General features: G+C 38.3%; 11 protein-coding genes across 11 annotated transcripts; 6 read left to right on the forward strand and 5 right to left on the reverse strand. All coding sequences in view use genetic code 12, as the record gives it.

Moving 5' to 3' along the window:
• Positions 1–49: 49 nt before the first annotated feature.
• Positions 50–1,783, reverse strand: KGF56_002403 (uncharacterized protein; the record flags this gene model as incomplete). The annotated part of the gene is made up of 1 exon (XM_049323628.1): positions 50–1,783. The coding sequence occupies one exon, from the start codon at positions 1,781–1,783 to the stop codon at positions 50–52; it is 1,734 nt and encodes a 577-aa protein (XP_049180518.1).
• A 2,118-nt stretch (positions 1,784–3,901) lies between these two features.
• Positions 3,902–4,687, forward strand: PSF1 (DNA replication protein; the record flags this gene model as incomplete). Its single annotated transcript, XM_049323630.1, has 1 exon — positions 3,902–4,687. One exon carries the CDS (start codon positions 3,902–3,904, stop codon positions 4,685–4,687), a length of 786 nt encoding a protein of 261 aa, XP_049180519.1.
• Positions 4,688–5,295: 608 nt separating this feature from the next.
• KGF56_002405 (dihydrofolate synthase) lies at positions 5,296–6,579 on the forward strand (the record flags this gene model as incomplete). Its single annotated transcript, XM_049323631.1, has 1 exon — positions 5,296–6,579. One exon carries the CDS (start codon positions 5,296–5,298, stop codon positions 6,577–6,579), a length of 1,284 nt encoding a protein of 427 aa, XP_049180520.1.
• Positions 6,580–6,852: 273 nt separating this feature from the next.
• KGF56_002406 (uncharacterized protein) lies at positions 6,853–8,577 on the forward strand (the record flags this gene model as incomplete). The annotated part of the gene is made up of 1 exon (XM_049323632.1): positions 6,853–8,577. The coding sequence occupies one exon, from the start codon at positions 6,853–6,855 to the stop codon at positions 8,575–8,577; it is 1,725 nt and encodes a 574-aa protein (XP_049180521.1).
• Positions 8,578–8,691: 114 nt separating this feature from the next.
• On the reverse strand, positions 8,692–9,856 carry ASC1 (40S ribosomal protein RACK1; the record flags this gene model as incomplete). Its single annotated transcript, XM_049323633.1, has 2 exons — positions 8,692–9,117; positions 9,332–9,856. 2 exons carry the CDS (start codon positions 9,854–9,856, stop codon positions 8,692–8,694), a joined length of 951 nt encoding a protein of 316 aa, XP_049180522.1.
• A 1,011-nt stretch (positions 9,857–10,867) lies between these two features.
• KGF56_002408 (uncharacterized protein) lies at positions 10,868–12,805 on the forward strand (the record flags this gene model as incomplete). Its single annotated transcript, XM_049323634.1, has 1 exon — positions 10,868–12,805. One exon carries the CDS (start codon positions 10,868–10,870, stop codon positions 12,803–12,805), a length of 1,938 nt encoding a protein of 645 aa, XP_049180523.1.
• A 260-nt stretch (positions 12,806–13,065) lies between these two features.
• KGF56_002409 (mRNA-binding protein) lies at positions 13,066–16,944 on the forward strand (the record flags this gene model as incomplete). Its single annotated transcript, XM_049323635.1, has 1 exon — positions 13,066–16,944. The coding sequence occupies one exon, from the start codon at positions 13,066–13,068 to the stop codon at positions 16,942–16,944; it is 3,879 nt and encodes a 1,292-aa protein (XP_049180524.1).
• A 185-nt stretch (positions 16,945–17,129) lies between these two features.
• Positions 17,130–17,579, forward strand: KGF56_002410 (mitochondrial 37S ribosomal protein bS16m; the record flags this gene model as incomplete). Its single annotated transcript, XM_049323636.1, has 1 exon — positions 17,130–17,579. One exon carries the CDS (start codon positions 17,130–17,132, stop codon positions 17,577–17,579), a length of 450 nt encoding a protein of 149 aa, XP_049180525.1.
• Positions 17,580–17,634: 55 nt separating this feature from the next.
• KGF56_002411 (uncharacterized protein) lies at positions 17,635–18,975 on the reverse strand (the record flags this gene model as incomplete). Its single annotated transcript, XM_049323637.1, has 1 exon — positions 17,635–18,975. One exon carries the CDS (start codon positions 18,973–18,975, stop codon positions 17,635–17,637), a length of 1,341 nt encoding a protein of 446 aa, XP_049180526.1.
• Positions 18,976–19,236: 261 nt separating this feature from the next.
• On the reverse strand, positions 19,237–20,184 carry RPP0 (60S ribosomal protein uL10; the record flags this gene model as incomplete). Its single annotated transcript, XM_049323638.1, has 1 exon — positions 19,237–20,184. One exon carries the CDS (start codon positions 20,182–20,184, stop codon positions 19,237–19,239), a length of 948 nt encoding a protein of 315 aa, XP_049180527.1.
• A 377-nt stretch (positions 20,185–20,561) lies between these two features.
• PHM5 (endopolyphosphatase) lies at positions 20,562–22,664 on the reverse strand (the record flags this gene model as incomplete). The annotated part of the gene is made up of 2 exons (XM_049323639.1): positions 20,562–21,516; positions 21,607–22,664. The coding sequence occupies 2 exons, from the start codon at positions 22,662–22,664 to the stop codon at positions 20,562–20,564; spliced, it is 2,013 nt and encodes a 670-aa protein (XP_049180528.1).
• Positions 22,665–23,083: the final 419 nt, after the last annotated feature.

The raw sequence follows: 23,083 nt of genomic DNA on the forward strand, positions 1-23,083 counted from the left end.
AGGAAAAGAAAAAGAAAAAGAAAAAGAAAAAGAAAAAAAAAAAATATTGTTAAATTGACTTGTCTAATTTCTGCTCATTTATCAGCTTCCAGTCCCAGTATTCTTGTAATCTTGATTTACCATACTTGGCGTAATCAAAGTCGATGTTCGATAGTTCACTTTGTATCATTGCCCAAATACCCCAATAAAAACCCGGGAGACCATAAAACATAGAAATCTCATTTACCAACTCCTCTATCTTGAGCATATCATTGTTGTTAAGGTACCCCTGACAAAATTTTACTATTGTGGGGTTATCGATGCTTGGCTCTGGTATTGCACTTCGATCACAATCGAATCCCTGCCACTCGGCGAAATGGTTGGCAATATCGAAAGCTCTTGGTGCGGGCAACATATACTCGTAGTCAATGAATTTAACGGGATTAAATTCCACGTCTGGTAGTGGTGTGTTGTTGTTGTTGTTGTCGTCGTTGTCGTTGTCGTTGTCGTAACTGTAAACTTTCTCGTTGTAGTCTTCTGGAACAATTATATTTCCCGATAACAAATCGCAATGGGAAGAGACTATTGGTGAATTGACAGCTTCGAGGGTTTTCTGTAACCAATGGAACTCTCCTTTTACCACATCTTTCAAGTTGAGTTCGTTGACTTCGATGTTGAGATGCTGTTGAAAAGAAGCAATTAGTTCCGGGTTTACTGGCACGATTTCGATCCAATCGTCAATCAATTCCCAAATATTTGAAATGAACCTTTTCTTCTTTTTCGACGATTTCTTTTTGCTAAACGAGTTTCTTCGTGAGCTGAGTCTCAAAGCTCGTATCTTTTCAACGCCTTCCTCGATCAACGTGTAGTTTAAGGATTTATGCCAATTGCCCAATTGTTGAGCAACCAATGGATATAGCCGGGGATTGCTGAGCTCGCTTGGCTTGAGGGATCTTCCATGAAGAAACCCGTAGATCAATCCATTTTTGAACCGTGCGTAAACAGGCGGTGCGAGGCCGATGGAGTTTAATATAAGATGAGAAATAAACTCGCGATGTCTGTCGATGATGAGATTTGTTCCGTGGCCGTAAACTCTGATAAGAATTGTTGTTGTGCCATCATATTCGCACGATAAAAGCATATTTGTGATACCGCCAGTAAGTTGTTTTAATTTCAACTTATTCTCATTGTGCCACCGAGGGAACACTTTTAAAATCAATCTTTTCAACTGTTGAAACTCTGTTTGCAAATTTTCGGTCAAATTGATCACCATTTTCGGCAAATATAAAGAGCTTGTCATATTGTCGGCGCAAGTAGCTGGTGGAGAGGGAGATGGAGATGGAGATCTTGATCTCGACTTTGAATCAAACGGCAAAGACGAATTTAAATGATCAGAATTCAAAGTTCCAGATGTTGACGTTGACATTGACATTGACGGTACCAATAAGCTATTTCCATTGCTCTCAGTTTCTACATCAGATGTAGACGGGTTGTTGAGGCTATAAAGAAGGTTTTTATTTTTCAAATACAACTTATCTGGCAAGAAATCGGCATCTACTTTTGATGCTATACCATTTTTGAACACGTTAACATTGAAGGGCAACCTTTCGTTTTCTAGTGCTATAACGACGGAGCTGTCGGTATTGTCGTCCCTCCCCTCGTTTTCATCTTTTTCAATAGGGGTGAAATGGACCTTTTGTGCTTGTATAAAACAGTAAGCGGCTGGTAAATACTCGTCGAGGTTTGATTGGATGCTTTGCAAATTGTCCAACAACGGTTCAATTTTGTTTTTCTGGAGAGACATGCCCACTGAAAAGGAGGAATATATATATATATATATTCCTATATGAATGAATGATAGGACAAAGTTAAGGGAGACAATTAAATGAATAAATCTGTTCAAGTTTCAATTGCCGAATAAAGGCGAGGGGAAAAAAAGGCCCAGCCGAGAATGAAGAAGTTATTCAAGCGGCTAATGGAATAACACTTTTGAAGTGATGTGAAAACAAAGTTGTTTGTTTGTCAAAATGTAGACCAAGTAAACACACGGGGGTTTCCACAGAAACAGGATTTTCACAGCAATATACTCGACAGCAATATTTTTATTGTTTGGAAACAATTAAATGCACAGCCTTCAAAGCTGATTTAAATTAAAGAGAGTTTAATTTAAGAAACAATCGATAAGAAATGGAATGAAAGTTTACATTGAAGTTTTTTTCTGCTGACACTATCGACACTATCGACACTATCAACACTATCGACACTATCAACACTATCGACACTATCGAGCAGAGCGAGATAGTGGAGCATACTGGTCGACACTATCGAGCAGAGCAAGATAGTAGAGCATACTGGTCGACACTATCGAGCAGAGCAAGATAGTAGAGCATACTAGTGACACTATCGAGCAGAGCAAGATAGTAGAGCATACTAGTGACACTATCGAGCAGAGCAAGATAGTAGAGCATACTAGTGACACTATCGAGCATACTGCGAACGACACTATGTCGCACTGCTTGATAGTATAAAGGATACTGGTTTAGTATAAAGGCCAAGCATAAAGGTTAATCATAAAAGTAAACATTCTTTGCCTTTTATAGAAAAACTGTAAATTTGAATGTATTTACCTTGCGATACTATCGAACATACTTGCCGACACTATCGAGCAGACCAAGAAAGTGGAGCACACTAGCTGCCACCACTAGCTATAGTATTTTCTCTTTATCTCTACTTAATTAACTAGACTCGTTTCACTCTTCTAGTCAACTATTGAGCAGAGCGAGATAGTGTCACTGCTCGATAGTGGACCACCAGAAGGCGAAACTACTGCCGATAAACACAATGTCGCGAGTGAGGCTGATGGAACTAAAAGTGCTTTGAAAGCTTATGGTAGTATTGATGTAATGGCGGTATATCAAAACAAGAGACTAGACGAGTGAAACGAGTCTAGTCGATAGACATAGTAGATAGAGAATGACTAGATAGAAAGACTAAACGAGTGAAACGAGACTAGTCTATAGAGTGTAGGTAGAGAGAGACTAGACGAGTGAAACGAGTCTAGTATGTAAAGTGTAGATAGAGAGAGACCAGACGAGTGAAACGAGTCTAGTCTATAGAGTGTAGATAGAGAGAGTAGAGTGCATGAGAGCATAAGCAGTGGGCATAAGAGAGACTACAGAGTACAAGCAGTGAAGTGCATAAGCACTGTCCATAGCACTGTCCATAAAACAGTCTATCGAGGAGAGCACTAGAGCACTTTTGACTGTTCCGCTATGCTCGATAGTACGACCATAAGCACAGCATAAGCAAAATCTACTACAATCAACCATTAGAGTACTTTCTACCAGTGTACTACTACGAGTGTATTCTATTACTATCATCCATTAAATCACTTTTATTGAGTACTACTACAGTTTTCTACTATCACCCACTAGAGCACTTTTATTGAGTACTACTACAGTTTTCTACTATCACCCACTAGAGCACTTTTATTGAGTACTACTACAGTTTTCTACTATCACCCACTAGAGCACTTTTATTGAGTACTACTACAGTTTTCTACTATCACCCACTAGAGCACTTTTATTGAGTACTACTACAGTTTTCTACTATCTCGTTCCTCGATAGTAGATACTACCACTAGCTGCCACCGTGTGTGTTCTCTCTATATATCTACACGCTATAGACTAGTCTCTCTATAGACTAGTCTCTCTATCGACTCTTCTCTTTCTCTTTCTCTTTCTCTTTCTCTTTCAACTAGTTTCTATCGACTAGACTCGTTTCACTCGTCTAGTCTCTAGTCTCTAGTCTCTAGTCTCTAGTCACTTTTTCTCTTCTCAAGATCTTCAAGATAAGCGCGCTCCTAAAAACTAAAGAAATCAACTCAACTCTTCTCTTCTCTTTTCCCCTTGTTGATCAAAAAATGTATGGTGATCTTGCAAATAAGCTCGTGTTGGATGCTAAACGGTTCGCCAATTTGCCAAGCATACCAATGTATCAGGCTGATCTCATCCGTGATATCGTAAAGGAGACTAACGATTTGAACAAGGATTCGGAATATTTGCAAATAGCAATGGAAAATCTTCAAAATGATGTTAACAAGTTTGATGAGCAGTTTAAGCAAGATCAGAAAATCAACCAATGCCAAACTTTTGTTACACATTTGTCAATGAGGAGGAATAAAAGGTGTCTACTAGCGTATGAGAAATTGCGAAGCGATAAACTCGTGGAATTTTCATGGCTAAATATTGATCCATACGATTCTATAGATACAAACGTCCCTTCATCATCAGTCACCCCTGTAAGTAATGAGGCAAGCGGCACTACACCTTCGAAAACAACAACATCGACAACAACAACATCATCATCATCAAATAGAACCAACGGTAACCCCGCACCGGCAGCAAATACAATACCAAGTTATACTACCCAGTTGGAAATGACAAATTTAAACCATTTCGAGCAAGATTTTTATAAAAATTATCAAGAGTTGATCATGAACTATAAGCTGAAGTTTGGTGAGTACTTGGATTTGATGGGCGACTTACAAACCCCATCTGACATTTTCATTGATGTGCGATGCCTAAAGGATGGTGGAGATGTCACCACAGAATACGGCTCCTTCAATTTAATTAAGGACTCCCAGTTCTATGTTCGCAAAAGCGATGTCGAAAGGTTGATCCAACAGGGCTATCTCGAGGAGATATAAAAAGGCAAGTAAAGAAATAAGTGTTTTATTCAACCATTTCAAGGTCAGTGTCCTCTTTTTTAGAATCATTCCTCTCTACACTCTCGCTCTCCTCTTGAATTGTCGGTTTCTCCCTATGCAATAATCGCCGTAACTCTTTAATTTCCAAATTCAACTTCTCCCGCCCTAGTTGTGCATTCTTCTGATCAACATTTATTGGTAATATCATTATTCCGTCTTTGTTCTTATCATATACGCCAATATTGTCGTCCATATGTTTCACCTCTTTGCGCAACTCTATTGCGACTTTACTCAACTGGTTGAAAATCAAATTAGCATCGGAAATAAACGTATCTTCATTCTTACATGAATATGTCTCAAATAAAGAGGAAAAATTCTCAAGTAAGGAAACAATCCGAAAATCTATTTCAGATAGCGCGTCTAACCGCTCCTGGATGTAATTGCTGGGTGTTTCTTTGGACATCATTGAGAGATATACCTTCCTACACACGGCTTCAATTGTTCTCTTTTCAATGGGGGGGGGGTCCTTTTTTTTTTTCTTTCTTTTTCTTTCTTTTTTTCAACCTAAAATCTTTTAGTATAGAACTCATCGAGCTTGGTTACTTCATATGCCCATCGACCTCGGGTTAGCTCGAATAACGAAGCTTTTAGCTCACCTAAACAACCCTCATTTGAGTTATAAGTCGATACATATTGCAGGTACTAATGGAAAGGGCTCGACGTTAGCATATTTATCATCTATCTTGACTCAAAGTCGAATACGTAATGGAAAATTCACCTCACCTCATATGGTGGAAATCAATGATTGCATATGTATCAACAACGAGGTGTACCCGCGGTCCAAATTCGACATTATCAATAGTAAAGTTACTCAAATAAACGAGGAATTAGAACTCAAGTGTACGGAATTTGAAATCCTCACGGTCACGGCATTGAGAATCTTTGAATTAGAAAGAGTTGAGTTGGCTTTAATTGAAGTCGGGGTTGGTGGAAGACTCGATGCCACCAATGTCCTAACTGCATTTCATAAGAAAACAGGCCAACCAACAGGTGGAGTTGTGGCTACTGGAATTACTATGATAGGGATGGATCACGAGAAATTACTTGGAAACACTATTGAAAAGATTGCTTGGGAAAAAGCTGGCATCATGAAGCAAGACATCCCTTGCTTTGTCGATTCTCTGAATGGAGAAAGTGTCTTGAACATACTACGAGAAAAAAGTCGCTCCGTTTCATGTCCGATGCATGTGGTTACTCCAAGTGCAATGGACAGAAACATGATTCAGTATAGTCCCTTGAGAGGTGATTACCAGATCAACAATCTAGCTCTAGCATTGAGAATTTTGAGCTCCTTAAGCGCATATCACCATGTAGACCACCACCCCTACGCCTTTTCTACGGAAAAGATCATATCGGGGATAAAAAACACAAATTGGCCAGGAAGGTTACAATCGATAAAAGTAAAAGGACTCAAAGAAATGCAAGTGCTCATCGACGGTGCTCACAATGAAAGTTCGGCGATCGAATTGGGCAAGTATTTAAGAAAAAACTATTTGGAGCAAGATATCCTTTTTGTGATTGGGGTAACGCGAGGTAAGAACTTGGACAATATTATGAAACACCTAATAAGAAAGCCAGGTAACGATGTGGTAGTACCGTCTCTATTTCTGCAACCAGACCGAATGCCTTGGATTCACTGCGAACTGGTCCAGAAGATCAAAAAGGTGGCAGAGAAATATTGCAATGTCGAACTCGCTTTGGAAAACGCATATATCGACGATGTATTTGAATATCTAAGAGAAAGAAATAAGACCAAATCTGGTACCGTTGTTGTAATATGTGGAAGTTTGTACTTGTGTGGTGATGTATTACGCTCAGTTTCTATAGAATAAAACCTGTAAACTAATAAATACAAAATATCAAAAAACATCAAAAAACATCAAAAACATCAAAATATTGTCGAACCATGAGGCGCTCGAACGCGTGGTGCGCCCACGCGCGTGCCAGTTGGGACGATATGATACCACCTGACGCGTATTTATTAGGTCGTCGAGAACATTTGGGGAAAAAACAACTTTGAACATTGCACTACGAGGGACATTCCCACTATATGGAGGAGGGTTTATAACTTAACAAGCATATATATATATATATATATATATATAATGACGCTAACAGAGTTTGAAAGAATAAGGCAACAGAATATTAAACGAAACAAGGAGTTGCTTTCGAAATTGAATCTTGATTCAATATCTGGGGATATATCTAATGAGATTGCAAGATCTGCATCAACGTCATCGCAGCAACAGTCGCTGCTGTTGCAAAGGAAAAAAACAGTTAGATCGTCAGGTCGAGTTAGTAAAAAAGAAAAGAAGGTAGTAGAGCCGGCTAGAAGGTCTCGGCGTCTTGCGGGGATTAAATCGGAAGCAGAAAATCCTGAAGAGTATGCGAGACACAGAGAACAAGAAGAAGCTAAGGAACGTCAGAAACGAGAATATGAGAACTTGAAGCGAACCAAGTTATTTGGTGACTTCAATTTGATAGACTTGATTACCGATCGCAAGAAGGGTGATATGGTTTTTGAAGATAAGGTGCGCAATAAAGTCAAATCTGAAAATGATGGCGATGGTGATGGTGATAAAGACTATGAAGATCTCGTAAAAGAAGAATCTGAAGTTTTGAAATTGATTCAATTGGTGGGCGACAAGTTTTCAGCAGGAGACTTTTACGAAAAGATCAAGAAACACGAAACCAACAGCAACAAATCAATTGATGCCAAGAGGAAGGAATTTGAAAGTATGCATATTTATCCAAAATTCGATCCATTGGAAATTAAGCTTACGCATAATCGAATCACGTCTATTCTGTTTCATCCTTCCACCACGGACAGGATTGTAGCAGCCGGGGACACAAATGGTAATTTGGGGATATGGGCCCCCGACTCTAATTCGGAAGATCCTACCATTTCAATTTTACGACCACATGGTAGGAATATATCCAAAATATTGACCCCTAGAAACCAGTTGCAAAAGCTCATTTCAGCTTCTTATGACGGTAGTGTGCGATCTTTGGACTTGAACAAATTGTCAACTTCGGAAGTTATCTATTTGAGCGATGCACATAACTCGGAGTTTGGAGTTAGTGATATCAATTTTGTGCGAGAAGACCCGAACTTGTTGTACTTGAGCACATTGGAGGGAATTTTTGCCAGATACGATTTGAGATCCAAGCCAAAGAGACATGAAAATTATTTGAGGTTACACGATAAGAAAATAGGCGGGTTTGCAATAAATCCAAACAATTCTTACCAGATAGCCACTGCATCGTTGGATAGAACTTTAAGAATTTGGGATCTACGCAAAATAGGACCACTGGTGTACTCAGAATTTGAAAAGCAAAAGAGTCCCCACATGTACGGAAATTACGTGTCTCGTTTATCCATATCTACAGTTGACTGGAACATTGAAAATCGCCTTGTGTGCAACGGTTATGATGATCAAATTTGTATATTCAACTACAACAAGGAGCCCAAAATCACCAAATGGCAATCAGACTACTTACCTAATTACAAACATCCCGAAGTACAAGCAATCGATGAAATTATTCTCCCAGATAATCTCAAGCCGGTCAACAAAATAAAACACAATTGTCAAACTGGTAGATGGGTATCCATCTTAAAGTCAAAGTGGCAAGAGGACCCTCAAGATGGCATGCAAAAATTTATCATTGCAAACATGAAAAGGGGAATGGATGTTTATGACCAAGAAGGCCATATTTTGGCGCATTTAAACGATCAAATAGGTGCTGTACCTGCTGTTTGCACGTTGCACCCTACACAAAATTGGTCAGTTGGCGGAAGCGCAAGTGGAAAAATATATTTAATAGAATGAGAGACTTTCAAAGTTTGTAAATAGACGTTATATATACACCCTTCTTATTTCTTACCTAATAGTACAATTTCCTTCCCCTTTAATCTCTCTTTCTCTCTAAACTGCTATTTTCTTTTAAGCAGATGGAGTCATAACTTGCCATACTCTAATAACATTATCAGTGTAACCTGCAAACAAGTTTTGACCATCAGCAGACCAAGCTAATGAGATAGCTTCTGGGTCTTTGGCGTTAGCACCAATAGCGAATTCTGGTTTCAACTCGTCCAACAATGATCTTTCTTGTAATTTGAAGATCTTGATTCCAGTAGTAGTAGCAGCAGCTAACCAGTATCTGTTTGGTGAGAAAGCCAAGGCGTGAACTTCAGCTTTGGCATCTAAAGTGTATAAAGTTTTGTTTGAGTTCAAGTCCCATAAGATGATAACACCATCTTTACCAGCAGAAGCACATAATGATCCATCTGGAGATAATGTAATACATGATATGTAACCAGTGTGACCAATAAAGTCAGCGTTGGTGGTGTAATCAGTTAAATCCCATGACTAGTTAAAAAAAAAAAAAAAAAAAGAAAAACTGTTAGTAAAAATATTCTTTCAACTGGGATTGATATATTTCAATCAGAGATCTTGGTGATAAAAAATGTCTCATTCGAGGCTGAAAGCCTCGTCTGAAGTAGCAAATATGAAATGTTCATCACTTGAAATTTGATTAATCCCAAAAAAAAAAAATAGAGTAAAAAGCAAAAGTAAAACATACCTTAACAGTTTTATCCCAAGAAGCTGAAATAACAGAAGGATTTTCATTTGATGGAGAAATTCTGACAGCTGAGACCCAGTCATTGTGGCCAGTCAAAGTAGCCATACATTCACCAATGGTGTTCCAAACCTTAACGGTCTTGTCTCTTGAAGCTGAGACAATTTGTCTAGAGTTGTTGGCAATGGAGACGGATAAAACATCACCTTTGTGACCAACAAATCTGGTAGTTTTACCAGATTCAAGATCCCATAATCTCAAGGTTTTATCCCATGAAGCAGATAAAGCGTAAGCACCATCAGCACTGATAGTGACATCTTGAACAATGTGGGAGTGGCCGGTGAATGATTTTTTTGGGACACCGTATTGGTTGTCTTCACCTCCAGTCAATTTCCATTTGATCAAGGTCTTATCTCTTGAACCAGACAATAACAAATCTGGATGGACTGGGGTGGTGGCCAATGAAGTGACCCAACCTTTGTGGCCTTCTAAAGTACCTCTCAAGACTAAAACTTCTTGGTCTGACATGATTCTGTAAGTATTAATTGGATGTTGCAAGGAAAGGATAAATGGAAAATGTGAGAAAGGAAAATTTTTCACTACTTTTTAAATTACTGCAAATTGAAATAAAAAAAAAAAAAAATTCATAAAAAGTAAAAGTAGTGCACGTGTACAAGGTTTACACACATTTATATTTTTTGCAAACCCGTCAGTAATTTTCAGTCCGTAGTGCAAGTTGCACAATCACTTACTCTATGATTAGCTCTTATTAGTCTCTTATTAGCTATTATTCAACAGACTGAGTTGATGCAAACAAGCCCGTGTGTGTGTTTGATAATTATATCACACACGTGCTCGGTTATGAGACTGAACCTCTTTTCTAAGAAGAAGATGTGTCTATATATGTATGCACTTGGTTCAATATGTATTTTGTTAATACGAACGCACTCAATCATAAAACTTTCAATTATGAGAGACAATTTGCAGCCATTTTTGTTATTATTGCGAAAATTACCTGTTTTCAATAACGTCTATTCTATAAAAAAAAATTGAAAATTTTTAAATTAGTATCCCCTTTTTTCAATATCTTTCACTTAAAGTTTTTATGAGTACTTTTTACCATTAGCTTTTTCGAAAATGCTCTCTTTCTATCTACAGTAATAGAAACTGTGGTTAACATATAAATCTAAAAAATCGGCGCAAACAAGAGCAACCACGTTTAATTGAACAACAATAACAATAACCCGTGCTTCTCTAATTCAGAAAGGCATTTCATTTACTCAAATGTAGGTTTGAATGGTAGTATGGCAGTAACTTCACACACTTACTTAACAAGTATCTTATCAATCTGGAAAAACGTTCCGAAATCTTATCACTTTAGCAAAAGAAAAAAAAAAAGAAAAGAAATGTTTTTCAACGATAAAAAAAAAGAGAATACAAGATAAGTGGGTTTTGATGATTATCAATTAGGACTAGAGCAAGATTAACCAGCTCCCCTTTGGTTGCTCTAGTGAAAGTCTGAAAGTAAGAGAAAAGAGAATGTCGCAAGAGTTTGAAGAGTTTGATAATGAATCTTCAAACTCGATGGAGCTGCTGCTGATATTCACCAGTTTAGCTGATCGGTACGCAACAACAAGAACTACTACTACTACTACTGCTGCTGCTGCTGCTGCTGCTGCTACATCTACCGCTGCTACATCTTCGTCGTCGTTGTTGCAACCTTCATCTCACAAAACAAGCTCTTCCCAATCGCCAAAAATTTCTGATGCCTTCAACAAGATTTGTATGGCATGTCGAACTGGAGATTACGAGGTAGTGGACTCGCTATTAAGCACGCCGGATCTTGATGTGAACCAAGTCGACGAGTACGATTATTCTCCATTGATTTTGAGTTCCTTATGTGGACATATTAAAATAGTTGAACTCTTGTTAAAAAGAGGAGCAGTGTGCGATAGAGACACTTTTCAAGGGGCAAGATGCATTTATGGTGCCTTGACAGACGAAATCAGGGATTTGTTGGTGAGTTTCGACATTTCAAAAGCAGTTGATATGAACCAGCCATTTGCCGGGCACATAGCCTCTTTACTTGCAACCAATACAAACAAAGACATACTTTTCAAGTTTTCTGGTAACATACCTGATTATGGCGAGTCAATTGCATTACATAGATTCTTATTGGCAGCCAGAAGCTCGTACTTTAAGAAAAAGCTTTTGGGAGATTGGAAATACTTGAATGTAGTGACATTGTCATCCAATGTTACGCCTGAGGCTTTCAAGGTGATTGTTGACTACATATACTTGCGCAATGACTCAATAGTGATTATCGACAAATCGATTCGTGCAAAAGTACTTGAATTAGCAACGGCGTACGAACTTTTTGATTTGGTTAGTGGCATAACCGATATATCCGCTGTAGCCGATGATGAGAAAGGGCAATCTAAGATCAAACATGAGTGGGCATTCAAGTTTGTCGAAAAGGCGAGAAAGGATTTGGACTTGTTCTTGGTGCGAGATATAATTCTGGAAAAGTTTACGTCGCCAATGAACCTAAACCAGGATATTGATCTTGAAGATATAGATTGTCAAGAGTTTATTACTGAGAAGAGGCGAGGGCAATTTCTTGAGCTGCCATCAATACCAGATATCATATTAAGCTGCGTTGACTCCGATACCGAAAGCGTAGTATACTTTCCATTGAACAAGTCAATTTTGGCAAGGTCCGAATATTTTGAAACAATGTTTAAATCGGAGATATTCACATTGTCAATGGGTGGCATACCGTTATATCGTGAAGGTGAAGGTGAAAATACGGTGGCTATTATTAATCGAGAAAACTTAGATTCTGTGCATCTCCCTGTTATTCTGTTGTCCAGCAGCACTGCAAATGAAAAAGTTGCAGCCATGGTGCTATCGTACCTATACCATGATAATGTTAGCAATATCCCCTTGGAGAACGTTATTGAGCTTTTGATAGCGGCTGATGAGTTGTTCTTGGAAAGGTTGAAGACAATGTGTGCTGTACGAGTTAGTTCTCAATTTGGGAAATTCAACTATGCAGAATTACAACAGTTGGAGTCGGAGCTTAATCACGATGCGTTCGACTTGATACGAATATCCTGGCAAACAAGGTGCGATAAACTTGAGCAGCACGTGACTAAAATGATTGCCTACAACTTGCAAGCAATCTGCCAGGAAACTAAGGAGAAAAAGAAATTGATGATGATGATTAATGAATCTGCTGCCAGAATTAGAGAACGACAAGCTACGGATACCATTGAATTGGTTGATGATATTAGATACTATTTGGCCAAGAAGTATGCGATTAGCGAAGAAAGCGAAAGTTTTGATCCTCTTTACTTTGGTACTATTGACCGGCACGCTGAAAACATCAATCTTTATAAAAACGCTGTTTTAAAATACGACCAAGACATTGCAATTATTGATACTTTGTTGGATCTGTTGAATTTAGAAGCATAAAGTCCCTACAAAAAGAGTGTGTGTATGTATGTGGTTTCTTTGCAATTTTGTAGTAATATATCTACAACTACAACTACAACTACAACTACAAGTATACTTGTACAAAATAAGAAAACCCCCCCCCCCACGACGGAGGTGTTTTTCCGTGCACGTGACTAACATCTCATCTCATCTCATCGCGAAGATGAAAAAAAAAATGCGACTAAAGAATTGGGATTCTCCTTCCCTTCCTTTCTCTACTTGATCCAGTCAAACTATAGATGATGTCTGGAGATGGAACGGCCGACCAACAGGTATTTGTCGACCAGAATGAGTTAGAAGACAAACTTTTAAAAATACGTTCTCAGATCAATTCAAAATTGGACAATCAGAAACATTTGGCTATAATTTTATCGGCAGTTGAAGAAAATATTGAGGAGCAGAATGACGCAAAAACGCCAATAAGTTATGTTGTTTCTTTCTTATCCTTGCTTGATCAGTGTATCAAAGATGACAAAATTATCGATGGAAGCTTAGCAGCAAGTACTACTTACTTCCTTGATCTTTTATTCCCCTTCACCCCTAAACCTTTTCTTAAACAAAAGTTTAAGGAAATATTGTTGAAGATATCACAACTACTAAATGTAGAAGCAGACGCTCCTTTGGCCAGATCAGCTATTGGGGCTATTGAAAGCTTACTATTAGCACAAGACAATTTACTATGGACGACACACCGTGCCGGTGCAATATCTCCAAACAGGGCATTTTTGGCGCTCATTGAGTTATCATTTGATGCGAGGCCAAAAGTGAGAAGAAGAGCTCAAGAAGCGGTAAAACTGATATTAGAGAAGTCATCAACAAACATGAACTCTGTGCATATCACAGGTGCCATTGCTTCGGATGCTTCACTAAAGCGCCTCAAGGATATACTTTACCAAGGTAAAAAAAATAAGAAAAAGAGTAACATTGACAAAGATACCAAGTCGCAAATCATCCATTGTTTGCAACTCATAGCGACTATAGCTTCTACGATTTCATGGCCAGTGGAGAATATTGAAGACTTGTGTGACGCGTTGTTAGATGTATCTAAAACAACTGACCAATTCTTGGTCGCAGCAGCTTTTGAAGCATTTGAAGGTTTATTCAAGTCAATGACCAATGTAGTTGATATTGCCAAGTACACAAAAGTGTTGGACATAATCTTTGACTTGAAGCCTAGTACCAATGACATTCATTTGAGTACTACTTGGTTGCGAGTTGTGGCGAAAGCATTGGAGGGGTATAGTATGCTATCACCTTTAGAGTGTATCAAGAGGTTACCACAAGTATTGGTAGTGGTATCTCAGCTTTTGTTGTCGGATTCTAAGGACCTTTATACGAACGCATCAAACTGTTTAGTTTCCATTATATCACAAACTATTCCTGATAAGTTTCTTTTGCAACCAAATACTCAATATAGCATTACTGAAGACATTTATGAAGTAGTTGATAGCACCATTACATTTATAGCTGAGATGATAGAGACTGAATTATTCTCGATCAAGTACCAACATGCAATAGGTCTGGTATTGGCGTTTGTCAAAGCAGCAATTTTGAAATTTCAATCGAGAGCAAACCCTGATTTTTTGAGTATCATTAAAACAATAGGCGATTGGAGGACAAATGAAGCAGACCATTTCCCTCATAACAAAGAAGCAGAGGAGTGCATTGGTGCCGCAATTTCAGCCATTGGTCCTGAAGCAGTATTAAGCGTGCTTCCATTGAATTTAGGAGACAATGGTACCAATACCAATACAAGTGGTGGTGGTGGTCCTGGTAGAGCCTGGCTCTTGCCCCTCCTTAGGGATAATGTGCGTTGTGCTCAACTAAATTATTACAAAATCAAGATTTTGCCAACAGTCGAGTTTTTTAGAGCACAAATAGAAAATTCTAGTCAAAGGGAGTCGATGAACAACAAGATATTTCAAACCATTATTGATCAAGTTTGGTCTTTGTTGCCTCGCTTTTGTGATTTGCCGAGAGACTTGATATCTGCTTTTGATGAAAAGTTTGCTACGGAATTGGCAGACTTGATGTTTGCCCAGGTGGACTTGAGACCGTTTATATGTCATGCATGGAAAATGCTAGTGACATCAAACTTGTCGTACCGTGATGGTGTATCATCATCAGTGTCATCATTTAATGCTAATGATGATAACAACAACAATAGTAATAAAAATAGTAATGATAATAATGATAACAATGATAATAAGGATGATGTTTTTTTGTTGTTGCATCAGCAGGAGTTTCCAAGAGAAGAAGCGGCAAAGAATATCGAATATTTGAAATCAATTGCTTCCAACATTTTGACTGTGTTGTTTAATGTATTTTCTTACACCATGCCCGAGTCAAGAGGATTTGTTTTGGAAGCCATAGAAGCTTATTTACAGATCCTTCCTGTTCCGGAGATAGCTTCCACTTTCGATAAAGTATGTGGGATGTTGAAGACGGCTTTGGACGAGGAGGAGGAGAAGAAGAAGAAAGAATCGCTGGGTGCATTAAAGAAAGCGGCTTCTGCTGATTCCACTCCCGATACTAGTGTCACTATGATGGACTTGATTGTTGCCATGGCCAAGTACTTACCTGACACTTCACATAATGCACTTTTCTCGATCTTTGCCATCACTGTTTCTTTGGAATCTAAACCCTTGCTTCAAAAGAGGTCATACAGAATTATAACGAATCTTTGCGAATCTGAACAGGGTAAAAAGTCAATTACAAAGTATATTGGCGACATTGAGTCAATGTTGGTGAAAACCGCAGATTGCACAAACCAATCTTCAAGATCTGCCAGGTTGAGTGTTATTTTGTTGGTATTAGATATTCTCCCAAGTACAGATTTGTTTTTTATACCTTCTATTTTACAAGAGATCATAATGGCAACGAAGGATGTGAATGAAAAAACAAGGGGATTGTCATATCAAATTTTAATAAAAATGGGTCACAAGATGAGAAACGGTGGGTTGGTTGATAATTCTAAAGTCCCGGGTTTTGAGCCCGGTGCGGAGCCAACCCAGGCATCATTGACCGAGTTCTTCACTATGGTAAGTGCTGGGTTGGCGGCACAAAATCCACACATGATATCGGCTACAATTACAGCCATCTCTTGCCTTGTGTTTGAATTTCGGGGCGATCTACCTGCAGAGACATTAGTTGAAATAGCATCCACTGTTGAGTTATTCCTCACTCATAATTCTAGAGAGATTGCAAAATCGGCAATTGGGTTTGTGAAAGTTGAAGTGCTATCTTTGCCTGAAGAGATGGTTAAGCAAAATTTGCAGGAGCTTCTCACAAAGTTGATGAGATGGTCACATGAGCATAAGGGACATTTCAAAAGCAAGGTAAAGCACATCATAGAACGGTTAATTAAAAAATTTGGTGTTGAGGAGGTGGAGAATGCCATTCCTGAAGAAGATCAAAAACTAGTTGCGAATATTAAAAAGGCTCGAAACAGAGCCAAGAGGAAACAGGAGTTGGAAAAATCGACATCATCATCCTCGTCATCAATATTATTATCATCAACGGGTGAAGGAAATTCTAGCAAGGTTTCAAACAAGAAGAATAAAAAATTTGTTTCTGCCTACGAGGAAGCGTTATACGATTCAGATGTATCCGATGACGATGAAGTTGATATATATGATGAAGATGCCGAAAAAATTAAAAAGGGCAATAGAAAGTTTAGCCAGGTTATAGTAGAATCCGGTGATGATCCACTTGACTTGTTAGATCGCCAAGCTTTAGCACATATCCACTCATCCAAGTCTCAGAGGATGGTCAATTCGAAGCTGGATAAACAAGCTTTGACTAAGAATGGTAAATTATATATCTCAGAAAATGGTATCACTGAGGAAGACCCCTTGGCTAAGAAATCATCGGGCGTTGATGCATATTTGGATGCCGTCAAACAAGCTCCAGTCAGAGGACAAAAGAATAAATTGAAGTTTAAGAAAACTAAGAACGGAGATGACGATATTTGGTCTGACGACGATAATGATGATGGTAATAATAATGAGAGTAAATCCAAAAGACAAGCGACAACTAAACACACAAAAGTCCTTGGAAAGTCCAAAATCTCGAAACCAAAAAACAAACAGAAATACAAAGCTCAAAAGAAGCTTTAGCTTGAGCCCTATAAAGTATAGAAGACAGTAAAGTAGTAGAGTATAGAATATATATATTAACTACTTATCATTTATCAACTAGAAACTTTTTTCTCTTCTACCAAAACGATTTTTTTTTTTTCACTTTTTTCAACCATAACTCTTCCATTGAAATTTTTTTTTTCATAGTTGTTTCCTTAGCCGTTATGTCTATGTCCAAGCCAGTGATGTCCCTAGCGGAGAAGACTGCTCATAAGAGGAATTTAATCAGAATAAGGCTTGCCAGATTTGGTCGTAAGCACCAGCCTATTTATAATATCGTAGTGATGAAAGCGAAAAAGGCTCAACAGAAAGTGCCAATTGAAGTTATTGGAACTTATAACTCGGTACCTACTCCGCAACCATCTTTTGACAAGTCGATGCCAGTAAAAGATATAAGTTTGGATTTTCATAGAGCTAAATATTGGCTAGGAAGAGGCGCAGAGCCAACGGATAGAGTTGCATGGTTATTCAAAAAAGCTGGTATTTTGCCGAGTTTCTGGCCATCTAGTCAAAATATTACTCAAGAAATTCTATCCCCAGTAGTGGAAGATATTCGGGAAACTCAAGAACTACCGGTGGAAAATATTAGGAGAAGAAACGATAAAAAGTATTAGTGGAAAACATAAGGAGGAGAAACGATAAAAAGTATTAGAAATAAGTAGCAATATTTCAACTAAATGCAGGTTCTTGTAAATAATATCTTTTAAAGAAATTCCATTTGGATTTTCTTTTCAAATTCGATGTATCTTGTTTCCTTTTAAAAATTCTGCTGAAACCTCTCCTTTTTGGTTTTGTAGTCTCGAACATATGCTGCTGCCCTTCTTCTATTTCTGTTGGTCTCTCATCTTCTGAGTTTTCATTAAGAAGTTGGTGCCTGACCCACTGACTAATATCTTCAGTGTAAGACTCGGGAACTTGTCTTGGTGTCGAGTGACCTAAAGCCGGGGTTTCGATTGGAACAAGATCATAGTGGAAAAGATCCGAGTTTTGCTCCACAGCTGGTCCACTATTCAAATTGTTGTTGTCGTTGTTGTTCGAGTATGGGGAGCAGAATATAGCCGAATATCGATGTTTGATAACTTTGTATGCTTCCAAGTTGATTTCATGGTAGTTTTTTTCAACTATTGCCAAAAGAATTGCCAGTGCCGCAAATTTCAAAACTTGTATTTCTCGCAGCCCCAACAACGAGCGATTTGAATACAAATTGCCAAAAAGTACGCCAATGTCGTAAATTGTGTAGTGAATCACACTTTGGTCCTCGCACGAGTCAATGCTCAGTTGAAGAAACTCGAATATAGCAACTCGAGGCGGTGCATAGGTTAATATTGTGGTGACAATTTGGTTGAATCTTATATCTGAAGTATTATCCACCACCGCCAGATTTATAGTGACAGCATTATTTCTCCTCCTAGTTGCAATTTCCAACAAATCCATTGTCAAATCGACATTGATTGCTTCATTGCACCAAGCATTGATCTTGTAGATTTGTTCAGTTACCCTTGAAATAAGCTCCAAGGCATCAACCCTATCTATAGCATCAAACAGTTTTCTTTCGTCGATAGCATCAAGCAACAGTTTTCTCTTATCGATAGCATCAAGCAACAGTTTTCTTTCATCGATAGCATCAAGCAACAGTTTTTTCTCATCAACAACACTAAACAGTTTCCCCTGTTTTTTGAGTGCCGCCAAAACTATTCGTTGAATTATATAGTTCAACCTGTTATTTCTCATAAAAGCAACAACTCTTTCTTGAAACTCACCATTTTGCTGCGAAAATTCCCATAGTTTCGAAAGACCTCGTGAGACTTGTAAATGAACAGCTATTAGTTGACTCAAATCTCTATATGGACTATTATCTATCGCATAAATGATTCTTAAAAATTCCATATTTAAGTCACATTCAGACAAACTTGTATTTGAATTGCCGACACAACAAACCTCATGGTATACACTTGAGCAGGGCGAAGAATCTGAAAACGTCACTTTTGAGTCGTATGTGTCAAAATTCATACTTACTTACTCCGATAATAGATGATGTTACTCTTGCAAAATATTTACTCAAATACTAATTACAATACAAAATGCATTCATTTCATTTCATAAAGGAAAAAGGAAAAAAAAAAAGTGAAAGACCATATACAAAATCTAGAAATGGGGGGGAAGCAAAGTCAGTGAAGTAACCATCGAGCGGAGCTCTGCTCGAGTGTGTTGGTCAGTGTGCTCCACTATCTTGCTCTGTTCGATAGTGTCGGTCAGTGTCGGTCAGTGTCTCTAATCGAATAAACCGAAACCCATGTCATCGTCTGATTCTTCGGCTTCTTCTTCTGGAGCAGCGTCAGCAGCAGCGTCGGCAGAACCAGACTCAGCAGCAGCACCGGTGGCGGCAGGTGCAGCAGCAGCATAAGCTTCTGGGTTAGCTAATCTATCTTTGATAGCTTCTGAACCTTCAAAAGTGTAGTCAGTAGCAATAGATAAAGCCAAAACATTCTTGTAATTGTTGATCAATGAGTGACCAACAGATGGCAAGGTTGGGTAACCAACAGCCAATGAAATAGAAGCAATGGTGTTGATAGCACTGACAAAGTGGCTGATCAATTCATCATCAGTAATATCCAAAATAGATGCTGGGAAGACTTGACCATTATCGTAAACTTGAACAACAGTCATACCGTAGGTGAATGGAGAAATGTTCAACATGTTCAACAAAGTAGCTTCGGAAGGACCAACTTTACCGTCCTTTTCGACAACTTTGACATCTGAAACAATTTCAATAGTACCTCTGGCAATCTTGGTTGGAACACCTAAAGCTTGGAAGAAAGAAGTCTTACCTGGCTCCATACCTGTGTTACCTGCTGGAATCCAAACATCTGCTGGAGCAACGGCACCAGCTCTAGCTGGTGCAGCAACAACATTGGAAGTAATGGTGTCTCTGATAGTCTTCAAATCAGAGTTGGTGAAAATGAAACCAACATTACCTCTAACAAATGGTAACAATTTTTCATAATCTGGCAACTCAGCAAGGAAACCTCTAATGGCTCTTCTAACCATGGTGTTTTTACCCATCAAAACAACAGCATCATTTCTCAAGGCCTTTCTGATTTCATGCATTTGTTGTGAAGAAACATTATCAACACCAACAATAAAGATTGATTTGTATTCTTCTAACAACTCTCTCAATTTAGAGAAGTATTGAGCTTTTTTTTCTCTAGTACCACCCATTTCGACTTGTTAACTTTTGACGATAGGAATTTAATGGTATGTCAACGACGTAGAAGAAGAAGCGGGAAAGTCTCCAAATAGATCGTTTTTTTTTCCCCTTATTTTTGATGGTGGTGGTGATGGGGGCCCATATACAATCTGTGAAAAATTTGAAAAAAAAAATTGTCCTATATTATGTCACGTGCTTAAAGGTGACGGCTGTTTTTTTCTTCCTTTGGGATGTTCATATGGTAGCATTGTATTGTAATTAGTGGCTGCAAAAAAGACGAAAGCAAGAGGAAATATGAAAGGGGAGAGGGGGGGTGGTCAATTTATCAGTGTTAAAGTCACTTTCTATATTAATATAAATTTTAATGACACTGTTACTCTACAAGATCTTAACCAAGACCTGTATGTTCGTAATCGGAACTAACAAACGCATCTTTTAAAAAGATTGTCCACAACTTTTCCAAATTTTTTAACTCATCGTCACGATGATTGGGGTTTTTCTTTTTCTTTTTCTTTTTCTTTCCATTTTCCTTCTCATTCTCACCCTTAACCTTTTTCAATGGCCGACCCAATGATCTAGCTAATTTTAGCCATTCTTCTGTAGTAAGTACGGGCATGTTATAATTTTGATCGTCTGTAGTATACTCTATTTCATAACCAAATTCCTTTGTGCCTTTATTTATGGCCGTCAAGTCTGCATAATAGTTGACATACCTCTCAGGAGTGTATGTCTGTGGGACATAAGCCGGTCCTAGAGGAGCATCTTTAGGCATCGGCAAAGGAAATGTCTTGTCACTCCTTCCAAAGGCCCAAAGGTAACTCTCTTGTTCTTTATTGGTGTACTTGCTTTGTCTTTCGATTAGAGCATCTACTTCAAAAAGGAATTTATCCCATGGCTCAAATTTCACAGTCGGTAGTTCTTTGGCAAGGTTTGTGATGTTGTATTCCCATACTCTAATTCCCGGGTTAAATGTCGGTACTATTGAACTTGATACGAAAGATATTGAGTATCTTTCTCCATTTCTTCCTGATTTCTTTTTACCCTTTATTGGCGCATAAAGGTCTTCTCTTAATGTTTCCATATACTTGACTTTGTTTTTGGGAACTCCGCCTTGAATTCTGAAAAAACCATCATCAAATTTGGACTCTAATGATTTGAATAGTGAAGTTTCTCCTAATGCCTTAGTATCGTCGTTTTCTTCTTCTTCTTCTTCTTCTTCACAACCTTTTCTTCCCCCTTGAAACAAATCGTCTTGAGCCGGGGTGCTTTGAGCTTTTGTCTTATTCTTGTTGTTGTTCTTCTTTTTTTTCTTTGACTTGTTGATAGATTTATAGGCAGCGACGCTATCTAGTGGAATAAAATGATCAATGTTCATGTGCCCAAACAAACCCCCTATAATAACATCCCTATACTCATATGTCCAAACCACATACTTTCTCAAGCAAGTTAAATCGTAATTTTTTTCATTTGGCGGAACGTGTCCCGAGAACCACACCTTCATTTTTCTTGCCCTTATTTCTTTCAAAACGTATCCCAACCACTCAAAGAGTTTGTAGCCTGGCTCTGTCCTCTCATCGCAATTGTCCACTAATGGATTCAGCTGAAACCAGTACAAAGTGTTTATCGAAAGAACCACCAATTGTCCCGGTATAACTTCCTTGAAAAAGTAGGCGCCTCTATTGAATATATGCAATTGCAGTTGTGGAATAAATTTTTGCCATATCTGATACAATTCTCTAGTTTGCAAAGTCGGTCCAATACTGAATAAGTTATGGGGGAAAACATCATTATTCCCCAAACTTGGAATCAAATCGACTTGTAATTCAGGTGTATTATCTTTCTTGAAAGTCTCGTATAGCAATTGGCTAACTTTATCATTCATTTCAAATATACTTTTTTCAGTTCTTGGGAAATTCCGATCGTTATCATGACGAATATTGTCCCCTGTCCATACTATGAAATCTATCTTGTCTTTCAAATTTTCCGCGATCCATTTTATAGTTTCGTTCATCAATATCATTGGTGAATCACATCCAGATATGGCATCGCCATATTTTTGCGCTGTGCCTTTTGAAGAATGACATGCATCTTCAAAAGAGGAACCAATCTTAAAAAACGGATCTGGGTGAATATCTGTAATATGCAAAAATCTTCCGTGTATTATTTGTTTCCCTTTTTCAATAGTGGTTATCTGGACAGGTTTCTTTAGAGTTAAACCTAATCGCTTGAGATCATTTTGTTGTGAAACTGTGAGATCAAGCGTTTCAACATTAATGTATGGTGAAACTCTAGAATTGGTTGCAAAGTTGCTATAGTAATAAGTTTTTATCAATAGTAATATTATCGGTAGAGTCAATAACGATAGACTTATATTTTTGAAATAGGTAAATCTGTGTCTTATTTCCGTTGTTGCTGCTGCTGTTGTCACCGTCTTCTCCCTCGCCTTCGTCGCTGTTGTTGTGGTTGTTATTGCCAATTTATCAATCGACATCTCTTCTTCCACTCCTCAACTTCCAAGCTTTGCAACCTCCCGAAAGTTTAAAAAGTTTAATTCCTAAGCAAAAGCAAATTATAATCTGAGCTATTCCAGAAAATTGATAAAGTAGTGATTATGGTAGCGCCAATGGTACGAGTTTGTTAATGTCAGCACAGCACCCGTGCTCACGTGCCCCCCCTCAGGCAAGTACTAAGTGCTGCGACGCTATCGAGCAGAGCGAGTTAGTGGAGCAGTTAGCAGTGACAAAGTACAAGGTACCACTAGTATGTAGTGACAAGGTACTGAATATTGCTCCACTATCTCGCTCTGCTCGATAGTGTCGGCTGTCATTGTAAATAATAGAGCTATCTTAGTTCCCAAACAAGAGTTTTTCCAATTTGAGGATAATAAACCAAACTAGAATTAAATAAAAG

Source organism: Candida oxycetoniae, assembly GCF_023343755.2.
Source record: "Candida oxycetoniae strain CBS 10844 chromosome Unknown scaffold53, whole genome shotgun sequence".
NCBI classification, from domain to species: domain Eukaryota; kingdom Fungi; phylum Ascomycota; class Pichiomycetes; order Serinales; family Debaryomycetaceae; genus Lodderomyces; species Lodderomyces oxycetoniae.